At 40.1% G+C, this 22,946-nt stretch overlaps 1 protein-coding gene across 2 annotated transcripts in view; it reads left to right on the forward strand.

Moving 5' to 3' along the window:
- The window catches only part of TTC27 (tetratricopeptide repeat domain 27), a 370,180-nt gene that overhangs the window by 310,726 nt on the left and 36,508 nt on the right, over nt 1–22,946 (forward strand). For both annotated transcript variants that reach the window (XM_044290184.1, XM_044290186.1), the window contains 3 exons: nt 454–552; nt 8,139–8,191; nt 19,550–19,715. In XM_044290184.1, the coding sequence (XP_044146119.1) occupies nt 454–552; nt 8,139–8,191; nt 19,550–19,715 (318 nt within the window). The remainder of the gene's footprint in view (nt 1–453; nt 553–8,138; nt 8,192–19,549; nt 19,716–22,946) is intronic.

Raw genomic sequence — 22,946 nt, forward strand, 5'->3', positions numbered from 1 at the left:
AACTAATTTCCCAATATATAAAATGGATGTAGCTGTAAACCACAAATACATATATAGAATGTCCTTCATGTCTCATCTTTATTGTTAAAGGGGTTTTCCAAGTTATTTTTAAAAAAAAAGTTGCCCAAAGCAGGGGAGATGTTCTAAAATAATAAAACAGACTGGAGGTGAGGACTGGATAGGCAGTACTGGTGAGTATATGTTATTTTATTATTCAGAACATCTCCCCCTTTAGACCACTTTTTTACAAATTGGAAAACCCCTTTTAAAGGGGTTGTCTTAGAATAGAACCTGTACCTAACTAGCTTACCAACAAACCAATACAATGTAGTATTTTGGGGCATTCAATGAGAACCTTGCATTTTGGTTAAAAGTATTTGACCATGGGGTACAATGAGGTTTAGGCAAGATTGTGAGAATACCCCTTTAATGTATCCTGTTTTGAATTTACAGCTTGGAGTTTGGTTTTCACTGGGCTGCGCCTATATCACCCTACAAGGATACGAAGGGGCTGCAAGAGCTTTTCAACGTTGTGTTACCCTGGAGCCTGATGTAAGTGACATTCAACCAAATTGACCTGACCTAACACATCATAAAGACATGTCAGAAGATCACATTGGTGGTCCTATGAAGCTTGGCCTCCAATTTGGGCAGTCTTTAGAAATTTGTGTCCAATGAGATGACATAACATTATAACCAAGGAGCTTTTCAAAATCAATATGCAGAAATCTGCAAACTATTCCTGAGACATTTGGGCACTCTGAAGAGCACCATAACCTACCTTGCCTAAAAATTGTTGTTCCAAACGCAGTGACATGTGAGATCATTTTTTAAATGGGTTCACTGTACTATAATTCCTTTGTATCTTCCCTCCCTTACTAGTTTAGTTACAAACTGCTGAAACACTAGGTGGCATTATGGTAAAAGACTAGGTGACGTTATCGTGAAACACTAGGGGACGTTATGGTAAACACACCATACATCATGGTGTCTTACATTCTAGTATTGTCTTGAGTATGAGTGATTTTCCCAAGATAAAGAATTTCTCATTCTTCACGTTGCTGTAGCTGATTGTTTGTAATTAAGTCTAGGGAAAAGGTGTTACTGTCCAGTTGGCTTTGGTTTCTTCCAGATAGACAGATATTTGGCCTAATGTCGCAGCAAATCAGTGTCTTTGACTAAAGTCTTGTTCAGAGCCAGAAATTGGAACTGCTACTTTCTTGCAGTTGAATCGAGATACTGAAATTTTCTGTTAGATTTCTCCACAATGTGAATGCCTTATGCACATGATACTTGATTAAAAGTTAAAAATGTAATTTAAAATCTAACTTTTTATGGTACTCAGGACCTGATCAGGCCCATCTGTATATATTCAGATCTATACCTTTGGCTGAGATGCTTACATCGCATATTTGTTTCTCAATTATCTTTTTTATTAAATATCAAGAAAGAAGAGGATACATCAAAGATAATCCATTAATGTAGCTATAAGAAGAAATACAAAACATCATATCCTCAAAACCCACATTTAATCTACCGCACCATGAACCCTCCCTCCCTCTGGTCTGTTGTGCATCCTTTCCCCTTTAATTATTACATCCTTGGTTTCGGGAAAGCAACCAGGGTCATGATATATTTAGGTAATTCATCCCCCTTCATACTCAGTGAGGAGACTTCCCCCAGAATCTTACATATTGTTTTATTTTCTCGGTCTCATCACTCCTACTAAATGACCCGAATTCTACCATTTCTCAATTAGGGGGCTCCATTTTTAACCAGTTACATAATACGATCTTTTTAGTAACCACTAACACTGTATGAATCAAAGACGCTGCTGAATTTTCTGGTCCATTAAATAAAAGCACACATCCAATATAACTCTCGTTTTGATTAATACACCTATAAAGTGAATAATATCTTGCCATCTATATATATATAAAGAAGGACGTATGTATGTATGTTCCGCGATCACTCAAAAACGCAACCATCGATTTCAACTAAACTTGGTATACACATCCCTTGCTACCTGGAAATAAATCTTGTGGGGGTCACAGCTCTCTAGGACGTACCGTTCCTGATATATTACCAAAAAATGACCTGCATTAACCAATACAAGCCTGCAAGTCTTTCTCTTCATATCCTAACTGCGATACACACGGTCACATGTCCCTTATCAGCCAGTAGAAGCTTGCACGCCCTTAGTCTCCACATACGCACAGTTTTACTCCAGGTTTCCATAACAACCCAGCCATTTTTCTTCACTGCTGTGGGTCAGCTTTAGGCTAGGGCTACACGACGACATGTGCTGCACGACAATAAGTCGCACGACACATATGGCACAACTACACTGCTACTTGTGTTGCGCTACATTGATGTCGCACCAATGTCGCGCGCCAATTTTTATAATGCTATGGTGTTGCACAGCGACATGCTGCGACTGAGATGCGACAGTCGCAGAAAAATATATCTGGATGGATGTTTTGCAACTGTTGTGTCGCAGCATGTCACATGTCGCAGTGCGACACCATAGCCTATCATTATAAAAATTGTTCAGACAAAATGTCACACGACACATGTCGTTGTGTAGCCCTAGCATTAAAGGGGCAGGGCGCTGTGGGGGTCACTGTTATAGGGACGAACACTGCGGAGGTCACTGTTGAAGAGGCGTTCACTGTGGATGTTACTGTTAAGGGGGCAGGGGCCACTATTAAAGGGACAACTGTTGTGGCTGTCACTATTAAGGCAGCAGGGTACTGTGAGGTCATTGTTAAGGGGGCGGGCCCCTGAGGAGGTCACTGTCAAGGGAGTGGGGTGCTGTGAAACTCACTGTTAAAGGGGCAGGCTGCTGTGAAACTCACTGTTAAAGGGGGCAGGCTGCTGTGAAGGTCAAAGTTAAGGTGATGGGCTGCTGTGGAGGTCCCATTTTAAAGTGGCGGGGGCACTGGGGGGGTCAGTGTTAAGGGGTGGGGGACTGTGGAGTTCACTGTTAAAGGGGCGGGGTGCTGTAGAGGTCACTGTTATGGGGGATACTGTTGATATCTTTTAACGACACACACGAACATTAAATGAAATATACCCGTGCCCAGCCGGGTCCTTCTGCAAGTAATCTAATAAAAGGCCCACATTCCCCAAAACAATGATACAATGTCTCTTGCGGTTTATTGCATTTGGGACAAGATTGTGTATAGTCCTGAAAAAATCTCTCTATTAGGATAGTAGTCAAAATATACCCGATAAACAATCTTATAATGCATTTCCCTCATTGTTTTATAACACTGTTCAAACATCTTTGCGTAATCTATCATTGATGGATTCTATAGGAGTTGAAAGATTCATCTCCTTCTTCCATGCTGCTGCATGGGTAAATTCTCCTTTCATTAAGTTTTAAAACCCTATAAATCTAGGTCATGGATAAAGATAGTTTACCAGCCAAGAAGGTATCAAACTGGGAATTGTATTTTGAGATAATCTGCTTTTCTTAGGGCTCTTTCACATCTGCGTTCTTTTCTTCCGGCATAGAGTTCCGTCGTTGGGGCTCTATGCCGGAAGAATCCTGATCAGTTTTATCCTAATGCATTCTGAATGGAGAGAAATCCGTTCAGGATGCATCAGGATGTCTTCAGTTCAGGACCGGAATGTTTTTTGGCCGGAGAAAATACCACAGCATGCTGCGCTTTTTGCTCCGGCCAAAAATCCTGAACACTTGCCGCAAGGCCGGATCCGGAATTAATGCCCATTGAAAGGCATTGATCCGGATCCGGCCTTAAACTAAACGGCATTTTGGCGCATTGCCGGATCCGACGTTTAGCTTTTTCTGAATGGTTACCATGGCTGCCGGGACGCTAAAGTCCTGGCAGCCATGGTAAAGTGTAGTGGGGAGCAGTATACTTACCGTCCGTGCGGCTCCCGGGGCGCTCCAGAGTGACGTCAGGGCAACCCACGCACATGGATGACGTGATCGCATGGCACGTGATCCATGCGCATGGGGCGCTCTGACGTCATTCTGGAGCTCCCCGGGAGCCGCACGGACTGTAAGTATACTGCTCCCCCGCTCCCCACTACTACTATGGCAACCAGGACTTTAATAGCGTCCTGGCTGCCATAGTAACACTGAACGCATTTTGAAGACGGATCAGTCTTCAAATGCTTTCAGTTCACTTGCGGTGTTACAGATCCGGCGGGCACTTCCGGCAAATAGAGTACACGACGGATCCGGACAACGCAAGTGTGAAAGAGCCCTTAGACATATCCGTCTTCAAATGCTTTCAGTTCACTTGTGTTTTTCCGGATCCGGCGTGTAATTCCGGCAAGTGGAGTACACGCCGGATCCGGACAACGCAAGTGTGAAAGAGGCCTAAACCTGCTTCTATAAAACTCTTTTAATTGCTTGTACGTGAAGTAATTTCGACTTGGTATCCCATATTTTGGTGTCAGTTTTTCAAAACGTATAATACGCCCCTTGGTCAATAATGTCCCTTGCCCATGTTAATCCTTTCTGTTCCCACTGTTGAATGACCGCAGGAATAATTTTTCTAGCAATGCTCAAATATTTACTGATCTTCAGTTTTTCAGATGCATCATAAGGTAAATTACAATATTTCCTTATCGGTATCTATGTCTTCCTGGTGTCAGATGTCGATAACATATTTTATAGGGGCTTATCTCTTTCTTGTTTCCATGTAGAACAGTGTTCCTCAACTCCAGTCCTCAGGGCCCACCTGACGGTCATGTTTTCAGGAGTTCCTTAGAATTGAGCAGATGATTTTGAAAGCATCAGGACTGGTCCATAAAATCATTCTCAAAAGATGTTCATCCAAAGTTGACATAAAGTTAATACTTGTCTGATCTGAAATCTCAAATGTTTCTCTGGAAATTTTACTTATGTTTGCCTTTTAAAAGTACTGTATCTAGAGTTGACATTTACCTGGCTGTTTATTGTCCTCTCTTGCCACATCTTTTAGAGGTCTCCCCATGGTTTTGAGTAGTCGATGGGCACACATGTTTTGTGTAATAATTCAAGTCGTTTTTTTAATGCAAAACTTAAGAAATAGTTACAGTATGTTCCTTTTTCTGCCCTTTTCCTTTAATAACTTTGAGTAGTGTCCCATAAATCTACACCTATTAAATATAATTCCATTGCCAATTTTTATCTGTGTGCGATGCTTGGCAGAAAATGTTTGGGTGACTTGCAGGACCACAACAAGATAAATAAGGCATTACATGGTGCCTGTCCTCTGAAATTAATGGCCTGTACATGTAAGTTTGTGACATCCAGAATAAGACATGTTTGTACGTGATCTCTGCTCCCACTAATAGATGGAGGTCACAAATGACTCAAAATGCCCTAATAGGTATTTAAACCAGACAACTACCTCCTTCCCGGCCGTCCCACTTAAATTTACGTCGATCGACGCTTGCTGCATAGTTGTCAGATGCCTATTGTTTTGAACAGCAGGCACCCAGGACTAATGTATGCAATTGACTATAACATTTAACCCCTCAGATGCTGTGGTCAAATTTACCACGACATTTAGAAGGGTAAAGACCAGGAGCGCGCGCTCCTGGTGACGATCGGGGGAGCCGGATGCAGTGTGTGGCAGGAGTGGTAGAGGGCTGCCACACATTAGTTCCTATTGAGAGCCTGGCAGGGCTCCATAGGAACACGGTGTAATCCCATAGCAGTCTAATGATTGCTTGCTATAGTTCCCTTGGGAAACTACTAAAAAGTGTGGGGGGAAAAAAAGTTTTAAGAAACTACAAAAATTCAAAACACTTCCCTAAAATTAAAATAGAAATGCATAAATAATTTTAAAAAATTTACATCATGGGCATCACCACATGTGAAAACACCTGTACTATTAAAATATAAAAATATTTATCCCCCTATGGCAAGCGACAAAACAGAAAAAAAAAAATGGCCTATTCGCCGTTTTTTGGTCACTTCACCTCCCACGAAAAATGTAATAAAAAGTGATTAAAAAGTCATACACACCCTCCAGAATGGTATCAATGAAATATATAGATTGTCCCACACAATTTAGCCCTCACACCGCTCCGTAGACAAAAAATTTCAAAAGTTATGGGGTCAGAATATGGCAATGCAAAGTTTTACATTTTTTTCAGTATTAAAGCACAAGTAAAACTATACATATGTGCCATCGCTGTAATCGCACTCACCTGGAAAATAAAAGTAACTGGTCAGGTTTACCACATAAGAAACGGTGTAAAAAAAAAAACCCATAAAAACTGTGGCATGTTTTCTTTATAATTCCACCCCATTTGGAATTTTTTTCCCACTACATGGTATGCAACCATAAATGTGCCATTAGAAAGTGTGTCTTGTCTGCAAAAAACAAGTCCCCATTTGTGAATGAAAAAAGTTATGGCTTTGGGATGGCTGGGAATAAAAAATCAAGAGAAAAAAAAAACTGAAAATCACCTGTCCCTGAAAGGCGATTTATTGCTGTTTCAAATCTTGTGGTAATTCCATACACTGAACAGTAATGGCCTCCTTCCTCTAAGACCGCCACAAGGCGCTGCCTCTCAGTGACAGCAAGTTTGGAGCTGAACCTACCATGAGCTGTCACTCAAATGAAATGGTTTGTCTGTGATGAGACATCCCCTTTAACTCCTTCAAGACTCTGATTTTCTGATATTTGCATTTTAGTTTTTTCTCCCAGGAGCCATAAGTTTTTATTTTTCCATTCACATAGCCATATGAAGGCTTGTTTTTTGCAGGAAAAGTTGTGCTTTCTAATGGCACCATTTCATAATGCATACGATATAGTGGGAAGCTGGGGAAAAAAAATCCAAATGGGTGAAATTGGAAAACAAAATGCAATTTCACCAGTTTTATGGGATTCTTTTCTACGGCATTCACTATTTGCTAAAACTAACCTGTTACCTGCATTCTCTTTGTCAGTACAGTTATGGCGATACCACATTTATATTGTTTTCATAGTGTTTTAATACTGGGAAAAAATAAAAATGTTGGGAAAAAAAATTCTCTGCTTTGCCATATTCTGATTCCCAAAACTTCTTTATAGTTATGTCTACATGAGTGAAGGCATATTTTTTGCGAGGCAATCTGTAGTTTTTATTGATTCCTTTTTGGAGTGTGTATGATTTATTTATTTTTTTATTCTAAAAATCAACAAATCGGCATTTAGATTTTTTCCCCCTGTTATGGCCATATGGGATAAACATATTTATATTTTAATAGTACGTGCATTTATCTTATTTTTATTATGAGGAAAGGGGGTGATTTAACATTTTTAGATTTTTTTTTTAAACTTTTTTTTTTTACTAGTTTTTTTTATCCTTAGGGGACTTGAATATGCGATCTTCAGATCACTTCTCCCTTTTACTGCAATGAATTGCCATTGCAGTTTATGGGAGATTCATTATGTTGCTATGGAGCCCTGCCACCTGCAGGCCTCTAAAAGATCTACAGCTCAGTTACTTCAGAGAGTAAGAGGCTATTACATAGTACGAACGACTTTCCCCAGGTGCCGTGGTCACAATTAACCATGGCATCTGAGGCGTTAAATGTCTGCGGTCACAATTAACCAAGGCATCTGAGGCATTAAATGTCTGCGGTCTTCAATCACAGGTGGTAGCCCCAGGTGTCTGCTGTGTAAGGCGGGCACCATGTTTAAAGACCCATGGTCGGGAAGAGGGTAAAGAATATTTAAGCAATTTGAAATTATGCATTTAGCGTGGAAGGTATATGTGTGTGTGCAAGTGTCACTATTGTACGTCAGGCAGGGTTGGGTCAGATTTATGCAGAAATGCGTTATCTTGCACTTATTTTACATGGGGTTTGTACATATGTATTTCGGGTGTTTTGTGTAGACATAATATAGAGGTTCACAGTCACCATTTCTATTTAATAAGTCTTTAAATGTTCCACAGCTGCCAGAAGGCAGCGCTATCTGCTGAACTTTTCACACATCCCATGGGAGAAATGCATGAAATTTCAGGTTTTGACTGTACATATGAATGATTTAGAGGCTTCCTATAAGATAGGTGTGATATTTTATGCCATTTGGGTCACGTTCAGAGGGATAAAAAGAGATACTTATCATAACAGATTGTTTCTTGGATTTTATATGTTCTTTTTATTTATTTTGTTTCAGAATGCTGAAGCCTGGAACAATTTGTCGTCTGCATACATCAGATTAAGACAGAAGTAAGTATCTTACTGTATAACTTTTCTAAAGATACAACAATACCGTTGTATATTTGAGGGTTGGAGCTTTTTTCTTATACGCAACACCCGTGTATTCAATAGTGGATTTATATAACTTTGCTAAAATCAAAAAGTCTAACTAGAGTTTTTCTGATCATGCATTTAGCAAACTTACAAACTATGAATATTTTGTCTATTTGTGTATCTTTCTATTTGAGATAACAAAAAAATGTCTTGCGAGGTAAAGAGGCAGTGTTAGAATCTGCTATGAGCTACCACTGGAGACCTGGTCCCTGTAGTCCAGGAAGAAAAATAAAATACAAATAAAATCAATGTCCCAGGGCTCTTTGTATAACAAAATGACATGGTTATAAAAGTTCTCACCACTCCTTTAGATGTCTCATAGTCTATGCAGTATCACAGGTTGCGTACTCTTCTAGTGTTTTGTAGAGGTGGTCATCCTTCTTATGTGTCCTTCTACTGAAACACAATGGGAATTGTTTGGCGAGCTCTAGTAGTGCCACACAACTTCTTCCTCCTCTGTTGTTCTGAACTCTCTTTGTTCAGCACAGTCTCGGGTCTTTGGTTCCACCCAAATCTGCACTGGGAGATCAAGGACAAAGGCACTTTGAGTAGCACCTTTTGATAAAATTCAACACATTTTAATGGCCCTGCGTACTTTAGAATAAGCCCACAACATGTATTGGGCTGAGGAAGCTTAAAAGTTGATCAAACATTAAAATGGACTGTCTCCTCTCGACTAGTTTCCCTGTACCAGCTTCATTAACGGATTCCTTTGAATCCTTTAATGCTCTGTATAATTAAAATGTACCGTAGTTCCCCTATTTTGTAGTGGTCTTCGCAATGGATCCTTCGGAACAGATTTTATTGTATTATCTAGATTGGAAAAGATTTTTCTTTTGCTTTGGATGGTGACTGCTTATATAAAGTAATACGTTTTCTAATATACAGTTAAATCATGGTGGCCCTGATTTGCTTATAATATAGATTACATAAATTTAGACAGGCTGTCTAGACCCGCACCAGATGTATCACAGGGGCTCAGGCTGGATGCAGGGATGGACACTTTTGACTAACTCTATACAAACTGTTTGTTAGTTTACTTTGAGACAGAACTTTACATCAGAATTATGGCACAGTTTTGGCACAGAATAGAGCATCTTAGGCCTGCTGTTTTAACCAGAAGCTCTGCACCAGTCCAATAAGCCCTGTCCTGTCTAAAGCAAGTCGGAAAAGTATGTGGAAACCCTAGTTGAGCAAATTTGCTCCTTTTTTAGACAAATTTTAGGTACAGACACATTAGTAAATCAGGACCTTTGTGTTTAGCTTCACCATTTCGGCTATCTCTTAGAACATCTCACCATGTGGGCAGCATGGTGGCTCAGTGGTTAGCATTGGTGCCTTGCAGTGCTGGGGTCCTAGGTTCGAATCTGACCTAAGACAATATCTGCATGGAGTTTGTATGTTCTCCCCATGTTTGCGTGGGTTTCCTCCGGGTACTCCGGTTTCCTCCCACACTCCAAAGACATACTGATAGGGACCTTAGATTGTGAGCCCCATTGGGGACAGTGTGATATAAGTGCATAAAATAAATAAATAAAAAATGAATCATACATTTGAAATGCCTCCATACATTTGTCAGAAATATGAAAGCGCTTTGCACTTTAGTAATGTATAACAGCTGTTGCATATGAGTAATGGACAGCATACTCTCACTTTATTCACTTTAAGAGCAAAGATCAGACAAAGGGTTAAGGTCTAGTTTAACTTATTGATTGAACAAATTTGTGATTCATTATCATCAGTCCATTTCCCAGGTCTCTGTTCACACCACCATTATTTCTGCTGGTAAATTCTTCATAGCACACATTACGTGCTAATGAACATGACCTCAGGCTTGTCTCCTGCCATGGATGTTGATAGGTTGGCTTTTTGCACTTGCATTTTCTTTAGCACAATCTATCATTGTGTTTTAAAAATATGCCATAATGTTAAATCTGAGAAATGGAAGGATTGAGGTCTCCTTATTTCATAGCTTTTACTCGCCAGCCATAAAAATGATCGATGATGTTGTGAAGCGGCTTTCAAAACTTGGTTAAGTTCTCTCTTCAGATCTGGAGCAGGGAGTAGCTATGTAATGTAAGGCACCCCTGTGTAATGTGTTGGTTCATGAAAAGTACAATACAATGGATATTGGTTGCTCCTAGTAGCTGTTGAAAGTTCTGTGCAAACATGTGCTCCATATTTTCCTCTACGGGCTTAACATGTTACGTCCATGATGCATAACAGGTTTAGCGCAGAAGAGAGGTGCCCAAATTGCCATTTACCAGGTTATGTGAGAGACTCTATATGAATGCTGGTCGACTTGTATATTGTGGATTGCCACTCGTTATTGGCTTGTGTAACCGGACCCTTATTAAAACCAAGAGTTGACCCCTGTTGTAGCAAACTGCATTTCCACTTTCAAGTCTAAATCATGCAATAAATCTTGCAGAAACGATGGGACCATTACCTCATTTTTGTCTGGTCTGGCTTAAAAGTAAGAGTGTTTCTCTTTATCCTGTCAGTGCCCACACTCATGGGGAACATTTCAAAGAGGCAGAGCGTAAAGAATGTCAATTAGGCATGTAGACGACAGTTAAACAGTGAGCATTCTCTGAACTTCCAGGAAACTTGCTTCAACATGAAACAATGGCTTCTGATTAGACTAAATACAGCAATACTCTGATATCAAAGTACGAGCCGACCTTAAACACAAAAACTTCCTGGCTCATTCAGAACAACGATATTTTGTTACAGCCCATGTTCCTACAATCATGGTCGCATTCTTAAATTTTGCGAAGAAAAATGGGGGTCAATTACTAACAGAAATTTGCCCATTTTCGGTGTATTTCTGGTGTAGATTGAGGTACAGAGCAGATAGGGCATGTGCTTTGAATCTTTGTCAGGGGAGGCACCGACAAGCCTCTCTGCTTTGGCCAGGCTAAAAAAAATAGAGTGCTAGGGCAGCCTGCTGGACCTGTGTACCAGGTGAAGCTTACAGTATATGCAGGTAAAATCTATACTCATTTACCACTGATCCCAACTCATCTCTAGTATTGTGCCCCAGAGCTGCATTCATACTTCTGCTGCTCATCACTGGAAATATTTCACAAGCTGTTTGACATGCACAACTTTAATATCTTAGCTGATCAAATGGCATTTATTATATCATCTGTACATCTCCTGGTATAAAGACTACACTTCCCAGAATGCAACTTAGTTAAACAAGCTCTATTGAGATGCTGAACAAGCCGCTTGGGTTGGAGGATAAGCCCTACTGCCAGCAGAATAGGTAATTCAAAAACTATAATACAGCCTTGGATCCATCCAGTGTATAATGCAATATATATAATAGTATACTTAAAAGTTACTCAACTTTTTATGTAGAGTCATTTTACTGTACACTATATGTGAACTCTAAAATGGTATTTGTTTTGTGAACAATTTGGGCTTTTTACTATGTGGGGACTTTCTCTCTATTTGGTTTCCTTCTCCCAAGTGTTAGAATTTTTTAACTTATTCTTCTAAAGCTACATTTGTTTTGGCTCTTGTTTCAATCATGATCGGCCATAAAAAGATGAAATAATAAGAATGAATTATTGTTTACTGCTATCTCACTTTGAAGTTACTCAAAAGATAAGATAGTGTAATAGGTAGACTGACGTAAGAAAAATGGAATGAAGCCCTACCTCTGATAGCAGTAACGCTGAGTAATAATGTGTTTGGGGTTTAACAGTTGTTTTTGTTGCATTATGTTTATTACACCTCTAAGCTAAGCTATTGAGTAACTTTGACGTTGGGATTGAATCCCACTGCATATAGGGATTATACAAGTGAGGACCTATCCTCAGGCCATCACTGTCAGATCGTTGAGGTCCAATACTACCCCCAGGTGAGTTGTCCTGATGCCAGAACTACACAGCTCCTTCTGCTGTATAGTGAACAGAGCTGGTTACTGAAGTGCTGCTTCCATTCACTTCAGTGGGAACAGCGTTGTAGTAATCTCCTCCTTCCAGTACAAAGTAGATGGAGCTCTGTAGTTCTGGCGCCAGAGCTACTGCAAAACAGCTGATCGGCGGGGGTGCGGGGTGTTGGACCACACCTATCAAATAGTGATACTGTAGGTCATATCTTGTAAAATGCTGGACATCCTGTTTTAAGATGTAAAAATCAAATGTTATGTGGTGCTGTCTTAAGTTTCATATATGTTGGGCTAAAAAAAATTAAGAATCTAGTGGGGGGTGGATATGATGATTCTTGCTAATCCAATAAGTGTAATCTGGGGAAGTAGGATGAGAATGAAAGGAAGGAAGGAGGAAGAGAGTGCTTGCAGGATTAAGAGCAATGCAAGTAGCAACAAGAATCATTACCAAGAAATGGAAGTTGAGTTTTGAAGCTTAGGTCTGTGGCACAAATTTCTTGGTAGTGTTTGAAAAACAATTTAATGAAAATAAGTCCCAATTGAATATATTTTTTGTGGTATGGCCCTACTGGGAAGAGAAATATGTCAAACATTTTATATAAAAACAATTTATTTTTCCTTTTTTATTTCATCATGTAAAGGGCTTATTACAGCCCCGGAAATTAACGGGTTTCTGCACTTTCATTTAACTGATTATCTATCCTCTGGATAGATCATCAGCTTCTGATCGGCAGGAATACGACACCCGGGACCCCCGCCGATCAGCTGTTTGAGAAGGCAGCGGTCCTCCAGCAGCGCTGCGGCCTTCTCAAACTGCTGATCGGCAGGGGTCCCGGGTGTCGGACCCCCGCCGATCAGAAGCTGATGATCTATCCAGAGGATAGATCATCAGTTAAATGAAAGTGTAGAACCCCTTTAAAGGTATTGAGCCACATCATTATAGTACAGAACATCAGTTTTTGATAAGTAGGCATCTGACCTTAAACATCAGCTGCACTCCCTATATTAGTTGTACATAATAATGTAGCTTGCCCCATTCAAGTGAATGGGACTGAGCTGCAGTACCAAGCACAGCCACGTTATGTATATGGTGCTCTGCCTCTGTAAGCAATGAAAAGGTCCCTTTGTTATGCTGATCATGGGGTTCCGAGCTTTGGAACCACATATCAGACATTTCTGGCCTGTTATGGAGAAATCTTTAAAATGACAAGTTGCATTGATATTGTGCTGTTGTAAGTGCAGTTTCAGTGCATATTGTGGTGATGCCAAAGTCAGAGCAAAGGTACCTTGGGTAACTTTCTGCATTAGAATCCACTAACTCAGCCGTCTGTTTTGCATTAACCCTTTTGCGACCAAACCTTCCCAAAGCCATAACGTTTTTGACGCTTGGGGGACATATCACTGTAGTGGGCGGTCATTGGCTGCAGTGGCCACATGACCCATGTCAAACCGGATGTTGACGCATGGAGACCCAGACCTGCAGCGACAGTGAGGGAGGAAAGGAGCCGGAACCCAGCAGCAGTGATTAGGTAAGTATGATTCCCTTAGCAGGTATGGCAATGCTGGAAGCGTTTGCCCGAAAGTCCAAAGTACAGAATGTGAAAAGTGATACTAACTCTCCACAATATCCCGCCAGTTTGTGAAAGTGCACAATGTTCTTATTATTAGATTGACCAGTCATCACTCGAGGTGCTTGTTGATGATATGGCCCTAAGACTTGACATAACACATAAGAATTACTGTTACCATAAGGTCTTTTAATATAGGTTTGTTTTACAAATTGCAATGCATGTTTCATCAAGAAGTCAAGGTCAGTAACATCCAGGGACACTAATCTACTAGTCTGAAACGACATTACGCCATCAGATATTTCATCATCTGCAATTAACATGTTACATAATATTAGTTTATTTTATTTGTAATGCCTGTAGTAACCCATAGTGTTTTCTTTCTCTAATTAGCTCAATTTACCAAGCTTAATCAAATAGTGAAGTCATACTGAACCTTGAATAAGCTTTTTCGAATTTGTAGATGACACCATCATAATTACAGACTATTTTCTTTCTATTTGTTAAATCAGTGGCTAAAATAAATCACAGCAAATACACTTTTATTATGTCAGTGTTTATGACATTCACATACCGAGCACCTTCCATCACATACGGGCCAAATTTATACATAACCCGTAGCAACATACCTTGAAGCTAACAGACAGCCTAGTTGCTTCAGTTTGTTCTTCCAGTTTTATTCAATGGCCCTTTCCCTGTCACATTGTGCCACATCTATTAACATACAAAGATGGCATCTCCTCACAAGCTGAGCGGGCCCCATAGCTGCCGGAAGCCTGCTGTTTTACACAGCAGACACCTGGAACCATTTACAATGATCAGCGATAATACCGATTACAGACTTTTAACCCCTCAGATTAATTGTGACCATGGCTTCTGAGAGGTGAAACTCAGGAGGTCGAGGGAACCCTTTGGTTGCTATGTTAGTCTTGGTCCTTTCGAAGGCTCTGAGGTGTACCCCAAAGTGGCAGGGTTCCATAGGAACACAGTTAATTTCCCGAAGCCTGCAATTTAAAATCATTGCTGTCTATGGAAGAAGCGATCACATGGTAAAGCCCCCTAGAGGGACTTAATGAGTGTTAATCCCCCCCTTCTCCATATAATAAAAAATTAAATGGGCAGTTTGCAGGTTTTTTTGGGGTTGCTATACCTCCCCAAATTTTTTTAATAAAAAGTGATCAAAGTCATTCACACTCCATAATGGTATCAGTAAAAATTTTGATTGCCTTGCAAAAAATGAGCCCTCATTTTGCTTCATGAGGTTAAGTATACAAAGTTATGAGTCACAATATGACAAGGAAAAGATCAGTTTTTTTGAACGTTTTTTCTTTCTTTCTTTTTTTTATACACAAGAAAAACTATATAAATGTGGTATTGCTGTAATCATATTGACCTACAGAATGAAGGTAACAGGTCCAGGTCAGTTTTACCGCATAGGAGACAATGTACAAATGAAACCCATAAAACTATGGCGGAATTGCATTTTTTTTTCCATTTTCCCACTGCAACCTATGTAATAAAATGATGCCATTAAAAAAAAAAAAAAACCTTTCCCACAAAAAAAACTGAAAATTGCTTGGTCCTTTAAGGAGTTGATTGATAAGTTCAATGCAATGCTGTAGGCTGCTCTTCCACTCTTCACTCGAAGAGCATACACGTGCTTTCTCTGGCTCTTAAAAGGCCAGGGTCCATCCACCTCAGTCTTTCCAAGCCAATTTCTGGCCACCTTAGGGTACTTGAGGCACCTTCCTTTGTAGGAAGGTGCCTTAGCAATAGATTCTAGTTGTCCAGTACCTTGCTAAGGTGCACAATTGTCTTGTTTTGCCTGTCTGTGTACCGACCTCTGCCTGTTTTTCATACTGACCTTATGCTGCCTGCCCTGACCCTCGGACTGACTTTAGATTGCATGAACTCTGTCTGTCCTAACCTCGGGTTGGTTTTACCTGATCCCTTGCAGGGATGGCCAATCTGCGGCTCTCTAGCTGTTGTAAAACTACAACTCCCACCATGCCCTGCTGCAGGCTGATAGTTCTGAGCATGCTGGGAGTTGTAGTTTTGCAACAGCTGAAGAGTTTCAGGTTGGCCATCCGTGCTTTGCAGTGGTGTCACCCTTTGGGTCAGCAGCCTCTGAACTGAGACTACTACCGGCCTGGTGGTTCCACTGCAGCAGAGTACAGATCTCTTTATAGAAGTTAAAGGGTTAGGACTAATAAGGCTTGCTGGAAAAGGTGCAGGTGCATTGCGGGAACAGGCGCGATTTTTCCGCGCGAGTGCCAAACATTGTAATGCGTTTTGCATGCGCGTGAGAAAAATCAGCATGTTTGGTACCCAAATCCGAACTTTACCCAAACCCGAACTTCTTCACAGAAGTTCGGGTTTGGGATCGGGGTTGTGTAGATTGTATTAGGGAAAATTATAGCATTCTTAATACAGAATGCTTAATACAATAGCGCTGGAGGGGTTTAAAAAAAATAATAATATGGAACTCTCCTTAATCCACTGGCTCGCGCAGCCGGCATCTCTTCTGTCTTCTTCTTTGCTGTGTACAGGAATAGGACCTTTTGATGACGTCACTCCAGTCATCACATGGTCCATCACATGTTCTTTTACCATGGTCACCGGAGTGACGTCACCACAGGTCCTTTTCCTGTACACAGCTAAGATGAAGACAGAAGAGATGCCGGCTGTGCAAGCAAGTGGATTAAAGTGAGTTAAATTATTTTTTATTTTTTAACCCCTCCAGCGCTATTGTACTATGCATTTTGTATTAAGAATGCTATTATTTTCCCTTATAACCATTATTTTCCCTTATAACCACTTGCTTGCAGTTGCTTGCGATTTTCACTCAGCCCCATTCACGCGTTGCCTGATAAACGCACAATATAGAGCACGCTGCAATTTTCACGCAGCGCATAAGTGATGCGTGAAAATCACAGCTCATGTGCACAGCCCCATAGAAATGAGTGGGTCCGGATTCAGTGCGGGTGCAATGCGTTCACCTCCTGCATTGCACCCGTGCGGAAATCTCGCCCGTGTGAACTCAGCCTAAGGCTGCCAAGATAACGCCCTTAAGAGTAGCCTAAGTCAAATAAGTTAACAATGCACAACGGATCCACATCTGGTTCTGTAACAACAGTTTGATCAAAATTGTTACGTTTATTTGATGTGAATGCAGTAGTGAGGTATATTTTCTCCACATATAGTGGAAGTGCACAGGACTCTGCCAGGATTGAATATGGGTAGACTACCCCATTTTAACAATCTCTAATATTAATTTATGCAGTTCTCTATGGACAAATACCAAGTTCTAGACATTCCTACGGATATATTTCTATTACTTTTCTGCTAAAAATACCCATAGCACACTCCTAGAAGAAACCATCATTGATTATAGATCTGGTTAAACTAAATTAAACTGGATTATGGTCAAAGATTGGAAATTGCCCAGTATCCTTCTGGATCATTAACTTTCTAACAAACATGGTATCAGTATTTCCAAACCATAAGACTGTAAATTGCTCTGATTTACTTTAAGGAGGTGTGAAAGTCTAGAGCAGCTGACTTTTTTCTTTTTCATCTTCTGCCCTGGTAAGCAGTTTGTAGGCCCATAGGTTAACTTTATGTATGTGTGGGTGGACATTCTCACCCTTTACCCTACCTCATGTTGCCCATTTATGGTATACCGTATGTCTTTCTCTCTGTTTTGTCTTTATTCTATGTTAATGTTTCCAGGGGAGCTTGAAGTTCTGCCTTGACTGGACCCTACTTCATCTCCTTTTTACCTGTAACCCTACAAGATAACAGGGGAACTTTTGGTCCTATATGTGTGTATGCATAAGCAGGGCTACCTGTTTGTTTTTATGTGTGTGTGTGGGGGGGGGGGGGGTGTTTATGGGTATGGGATGGGATGTAATAAACATCATGTTTCACCACTTTATGCCTTTATGTAAACTGATTTCTTAAAGGGAACCTGTCATCAACTTTATACTGACCTCACGGAAGACAGCATAAAATATTGACAGAAATACTGATTTCAGAGGTGTCACTCATGAGCTAAAAGTAAGTGGTTGCTGAGAACCAGCATCATAATCATTGCAGCCCAGGCCTGGAAAAGAGTCAAATCTACTTGAGAAGAGTCATGGTCATTCATAATCTCCTCGGGAGAAAACTACAGGTGAAACCCAAAAAATTAGAATATCGTGCAAAAGTCCATTTATTTCAGTAATGCAAATTAAAAGGAATTACATTAATGCAGCTTAAAATTAGAATTTTGTGAAAAGGTTCAATATTCTAGGCAGGGATCAGCAACCTTCGGCACTCCAGCTGTGGTGAAACTACGACTCCCAGCATGCACACTTGCTTAGCTATTTTCAGAACTCCCATAAAAGTGAATGGAGCATGCTGGGAGTCGTAGTTTCAACACATCTGGAGTGCTGAAGGTTGCTGACTGCTGTTCTAGGCTCATAGTGTCACACTCTAGTCAGCTAATTAATCCATTTCCCCTGAGCAAAGGGTACCTCAAAATTGTGACTTTGGTGTTTCATAAGCTGTAAGCCATAATCATCCAAATTATAACAAATAAAGGCTTAAAAATATCTCACTTTGCATGTATAGAGTCTATCTCTTATGTTAGTTTCACCTTTTAAGTTGGTTTACTGAAATAAATGAACTTTGCACGATATTCTAATTTTTCGAGTTTCACCTGTAGGAAGAAGACTGTCAGTCATCAGCAGGTGGGCAGGGAGAGCAGGAATCCATGAATAACCAGGACTCTTCTCAGGTGGCCATGACTCTTTTCCAGGCCCAGTTTGCAATGATTGCTATGTTGGTTCTCGGCAATCACTTACTTTTAACTTTTAAATGACAGATCGCTGAAATCAACTCACCTGTCTCTACTTTATACTGCCATTAGTATGGACAGCATAAAGTTGATGACAGGTTCCCTTTAACCATTAATGCTTTATGTATTGCTTTCTCCGAAAAAAGCTTAATGTTTATGATTATTTTATCCCAAAATTTCCAGTGAGTCAATGTTATGATGGGATTAATACTTATCTATCCTTCATTTTCCCATGACTATCCTTCTAGCTTTCCGTGTCAGAATGGAGACGTGAGAAGTGATTGCCTTCACTATTGACTTAGACTGTGCTGACGTTTGGTGAGGTGTCAGTACAGTCTTAAACTACCACTTTCCCCAAATTAGCCCTGGTAAGAAGCAAAATCTGTCAAAATTGTACTAGTGGTGATCATGTTAAAGAGAGGATGCCAGGGGGGAACATAGGTCTCCTTCCATTTAAGTCACCATGATTCTGGATTATTATCTGCAGTGATGCATGAGTAGCACTGAACATAAGGAGTCCAAATTGCCCTGTTTTATTTTCCTAATGCACCTGTTCCCCCACTGTCAGTACTCAAATCTTCCCTGAAATACACAGTCAGGACTGCTGTGCTGTTCTAACATAATGGAGAGGACTTCTGTGTGCATGCACTGCAGTCTCCACAATGTATTTCAGCGCAGCGTTAAACACTGACAGCGGGGAACAGTGGGCAGTAGGAAAATAAGAAGTCACAATCTGGACTCCTCATCTGCAGTGCTACTCATGTATTACAGCAGATAATAGTCCAATATCATGGTGACAGATGCCCTTTAAATTCATAATGCTCAATCTGAAGTACAAGGTGCATTTGTTACGTTTCTTTTCATTATGGTGGTGCAGAGAGTTGGGTGGAAGGCTGGTCAGGAATAGGAAAGTGGTTTGTATGGTGTTCTAATAATTAAGAAATTGCCTTCTCTTGTTTTCTTAGGCACAAGGCTTTCCGAACACTTCAGGAAGCCATCAAGTGCAACTTTGAGCATTGGCAGATATGGGAGAACTTTCTGTTAACCAGCACAGATGTGGGAGAGTTTGCAGAAGCAATTAAAGCTTACCATAGACTAATGGACCTTCGAGACAAATATAAAGATGTGCAGGTTGGTAATTTATCACACGTTACTGCATCTTATGGCACTTGAGGTTATGGAGCCATTTTAAATGTTATATATATATATATATATATATATATTATTGGTAGATTTGTAAGCTTTTGTGGGCAGCATTCTCTGACACTCCGTAGCAGTCATTGTACTTATTTTTTAATTATATGATAGACATTTTGCATATGCATAGCACCCTGGAATTAATAGCATTTCAATAAAAGAAAATGAGCTATTTTTTTTTGTCACCTTACATCACAAAAAGTGTAATACCAAGCGATCAAAAAGTCATATGCACCTTAAAATAGTGCCAATAAAAACAACATCTCATACCGAAAATGAGCCACTACATAAGACTGTTGTCCAAAAAATAAAAAAAATATGGCTTTCAGAATATGGAGACACAAAAAATATTGAAAAAAAAAATGTCTTTTATGTAAAACTGAAACAAACAACCCCAAAAAGTTGTCATATTTGGTATTGTCGGGTCTGTAACAACCTGCTCTATAAAAAAATACCACATGATATAACCTGTCAGATGAACATTGTAAATAACAAAAAATAAAAACTGTGCCAAAACAGCTATTTTTTGTTACCTTGCCTCACAAAAAGTGTAATATAGAGCAACCAAAAATCATATGTACCCTAAAATAGTACCAACAAAACTGCCACCTTACCCATTAGTTTCCAAAATGGGGTAACTTTTTGGAGTTTCTACTTTAAGGGTGCATCAGGGGGTCTTCAAATATGACGGGGCAAGTTAAAATTATCCCAGTAAAATCTGCCTTCCAAAAACCATATGGCGTTCCTTTCCTTCTGCGCCCTGCCATGTGCCTGTACAGCAGTTTAGGACCACATATGGGGTGTTTCTGTAAACGACATAATCAGGCTAATAAATATTGAGTTTGTTTGGCTGTTAACCCTTGCTTTGTTACTGGAAAAAAATGGATTAAAATGGAAAATCTGCCAAAAAAGTTAAATTCTGAAATTTCATCTACATTTTTCTTTAATTCTTGTGGAACACCTAAAGGGTTAACAAAGTTTGTAAAATCAGTTTTGAATACCTTGAGGTGTGTAGTTTCCAAAATGGGGCCATTTATCTTGGTTTCTATTATGTAAGCCTCACAAAGTAACTTTGACCTGAACTTAAAAAGTTGGTTTTGGAAATTTTCTGAAACATTTTTATTGTCGATAAAAGCCTTTGAAACGTATGAAGTGCGTGTAATTATATTTCTCTACATCACAGAAACAACTGAAACAAAGATCTAAAAGCAGTTTAGCAGCAACCTTTGTGAAAACTAATATTTGTGTCATTCTCAAAACTTTTGGCCACGACTGTAGACTTAACACCAGTCTGCATTATCAAATTACCGTGAAAATGTAGCGTCCTAGTGTAACGCCTGGCATGCTGACACCCTATACCTGCAGTGCCTTGACACTTCCTTCAGAACAAGGCTGAACAGATTTCTACCATATAACTGTTCGCTGCACTTTAGGTTAGCGGTATGATAATGGCCACATGTTCAATATTTTGGGAACAGATTATTTCCATCAATGTGTTATCTAATATTTAAAGTAATAAAAAGGTTTGCCGTTTTTATAATCATTTTGTACATTTTTTGCAATGCCTCCAAAATTAAAATGAATCAGATTTGCCTATAGTCCTACAGAAATATAGTTACAGTCTCCAAACACATCCTGTGTGTAATCATGTAGCCATAGTATACACCTTTCCATCTGTTTTGCTAACCTAAAAACAGTAGAAGAGGAGGTACCGGTAGATCGAAGAGAGACATCAGACTACACAGAGGTTTGTTTGTAGTCTGTAATCTTAGAGGCACACCCTCTGGCAATACGTGACGTAGACTGAAATCTGTGCCAGCGTTGGCGCTGTCTACACAGATAGTGGCATATTAATCAACTGTTTGCAGAGTTGCTTCATTACATCCCTTCAAATAATGCCAACCGGCCTTCCACTTTATATGAGTATGGGATTTCTTTAATTTCTTTATAAGCAAAATAACCCTTAAACGTTCTTTAAGATATCTGTTGGAATAAGGGTACTTTTACACTTGCGTTTTTCTTTTCCAGCATAGAGTTCCATCACAGGGGCTCTATACCGGAAAAGAACTGATCAGGCATATCCCCATCCCCATGCATTCTGAATGCATTCTGAATGGAGAGTAATCCGTTCAGGATGCATCAGGATGTCTTCTTCAGTTCAGTCATTTTGACTGATCAGGCAAAAGAGAAAACCGTAGCATGCTACGGTTTTATCTCCGGCAAAAAAACTGAAGACTTGCCGGAATGCCGGATCCGGCATTTTTCCCCATAGGATTGTATTAGTGCCGGATCCGGCATTCAAAATACCAGAAGGCCGAATCTGTCGCAGAGAGGTAAAAATGTGAAAAAAGATACAAGACTGATCCGTCTGTCCGCATGACAAGCAGAGAGACGGATCCGTTCTTGCAATGCATTTGTGAGACGGATCCGCATCCGGATGCGTCTCACAAATGCTTTCAGTCACATCCAGATCGGCGGATCCGGTGAGCAGTTCCGACGATGGAACTGCTTGCCGGATCACACTGCCGCAAGTGTGAAACTAGCCTAAGACTCTATTCCTGCATGGTAAGAAGCAGAATGCTTGGTTCACAGCTGAATCATAAACACATAACATATTCAGCTATGTATTGATTGATGCAGACCAGTTTTTATTTAAATGCCCCATGAATTATTGATCATTATTTGATATAGTTTATTACTCATGCTAAAAAAGTTGAGCTATTTTATTAGTGTAATTATTCATTGAGTCTGTAATTATTGCACTGCTGTCGTGGTAAAGGTTTTCTCCCATCTAGTGTTGCAAATTGATTTATTATGTGCAAAATTCAGTCCTGAATGTTGATCTTGAGGACTGCAGCTGCAGGCGCATTGTACTCCTGTGATCAGTTATCTAAGTCTATTTGTATAGATTCAACATATCCATGGAGATTCCTGTATGGAACTGAAGCTGGGCTTACAAATGCATTATCTGTTGGCCAAACACTTGTTTATAGCAATAGGCAGTTGGGAACAAGCCACTGCCCTCTCCCGCCGGAACAAAAGGTTAGGCATGTTGACAATAAACTTGGTGACTTCTTCTTACCCCATCATCTAGTGCTGATGGAAGTAGGGAGGAACCCATACACAGTAGACCATCTTCAAAGTTTGGTTCTGGGGCAGCTGAAT

The sequence above is a fragment of the Bufo gargarizans genome, chromosome 4 (genome assembly GCF_014858855.1).
Source record: "Bufo gargarizans isolate SCDJY-AF-19 chromosome 4, ASM1485885v1, whole genome shotgun sequence".
Lineage (NCBI taxonomy): Eukaryota > Metazoa > Chordata > Amphibia > Anura > Bufonidae > Bufo > Bufo gargarizans.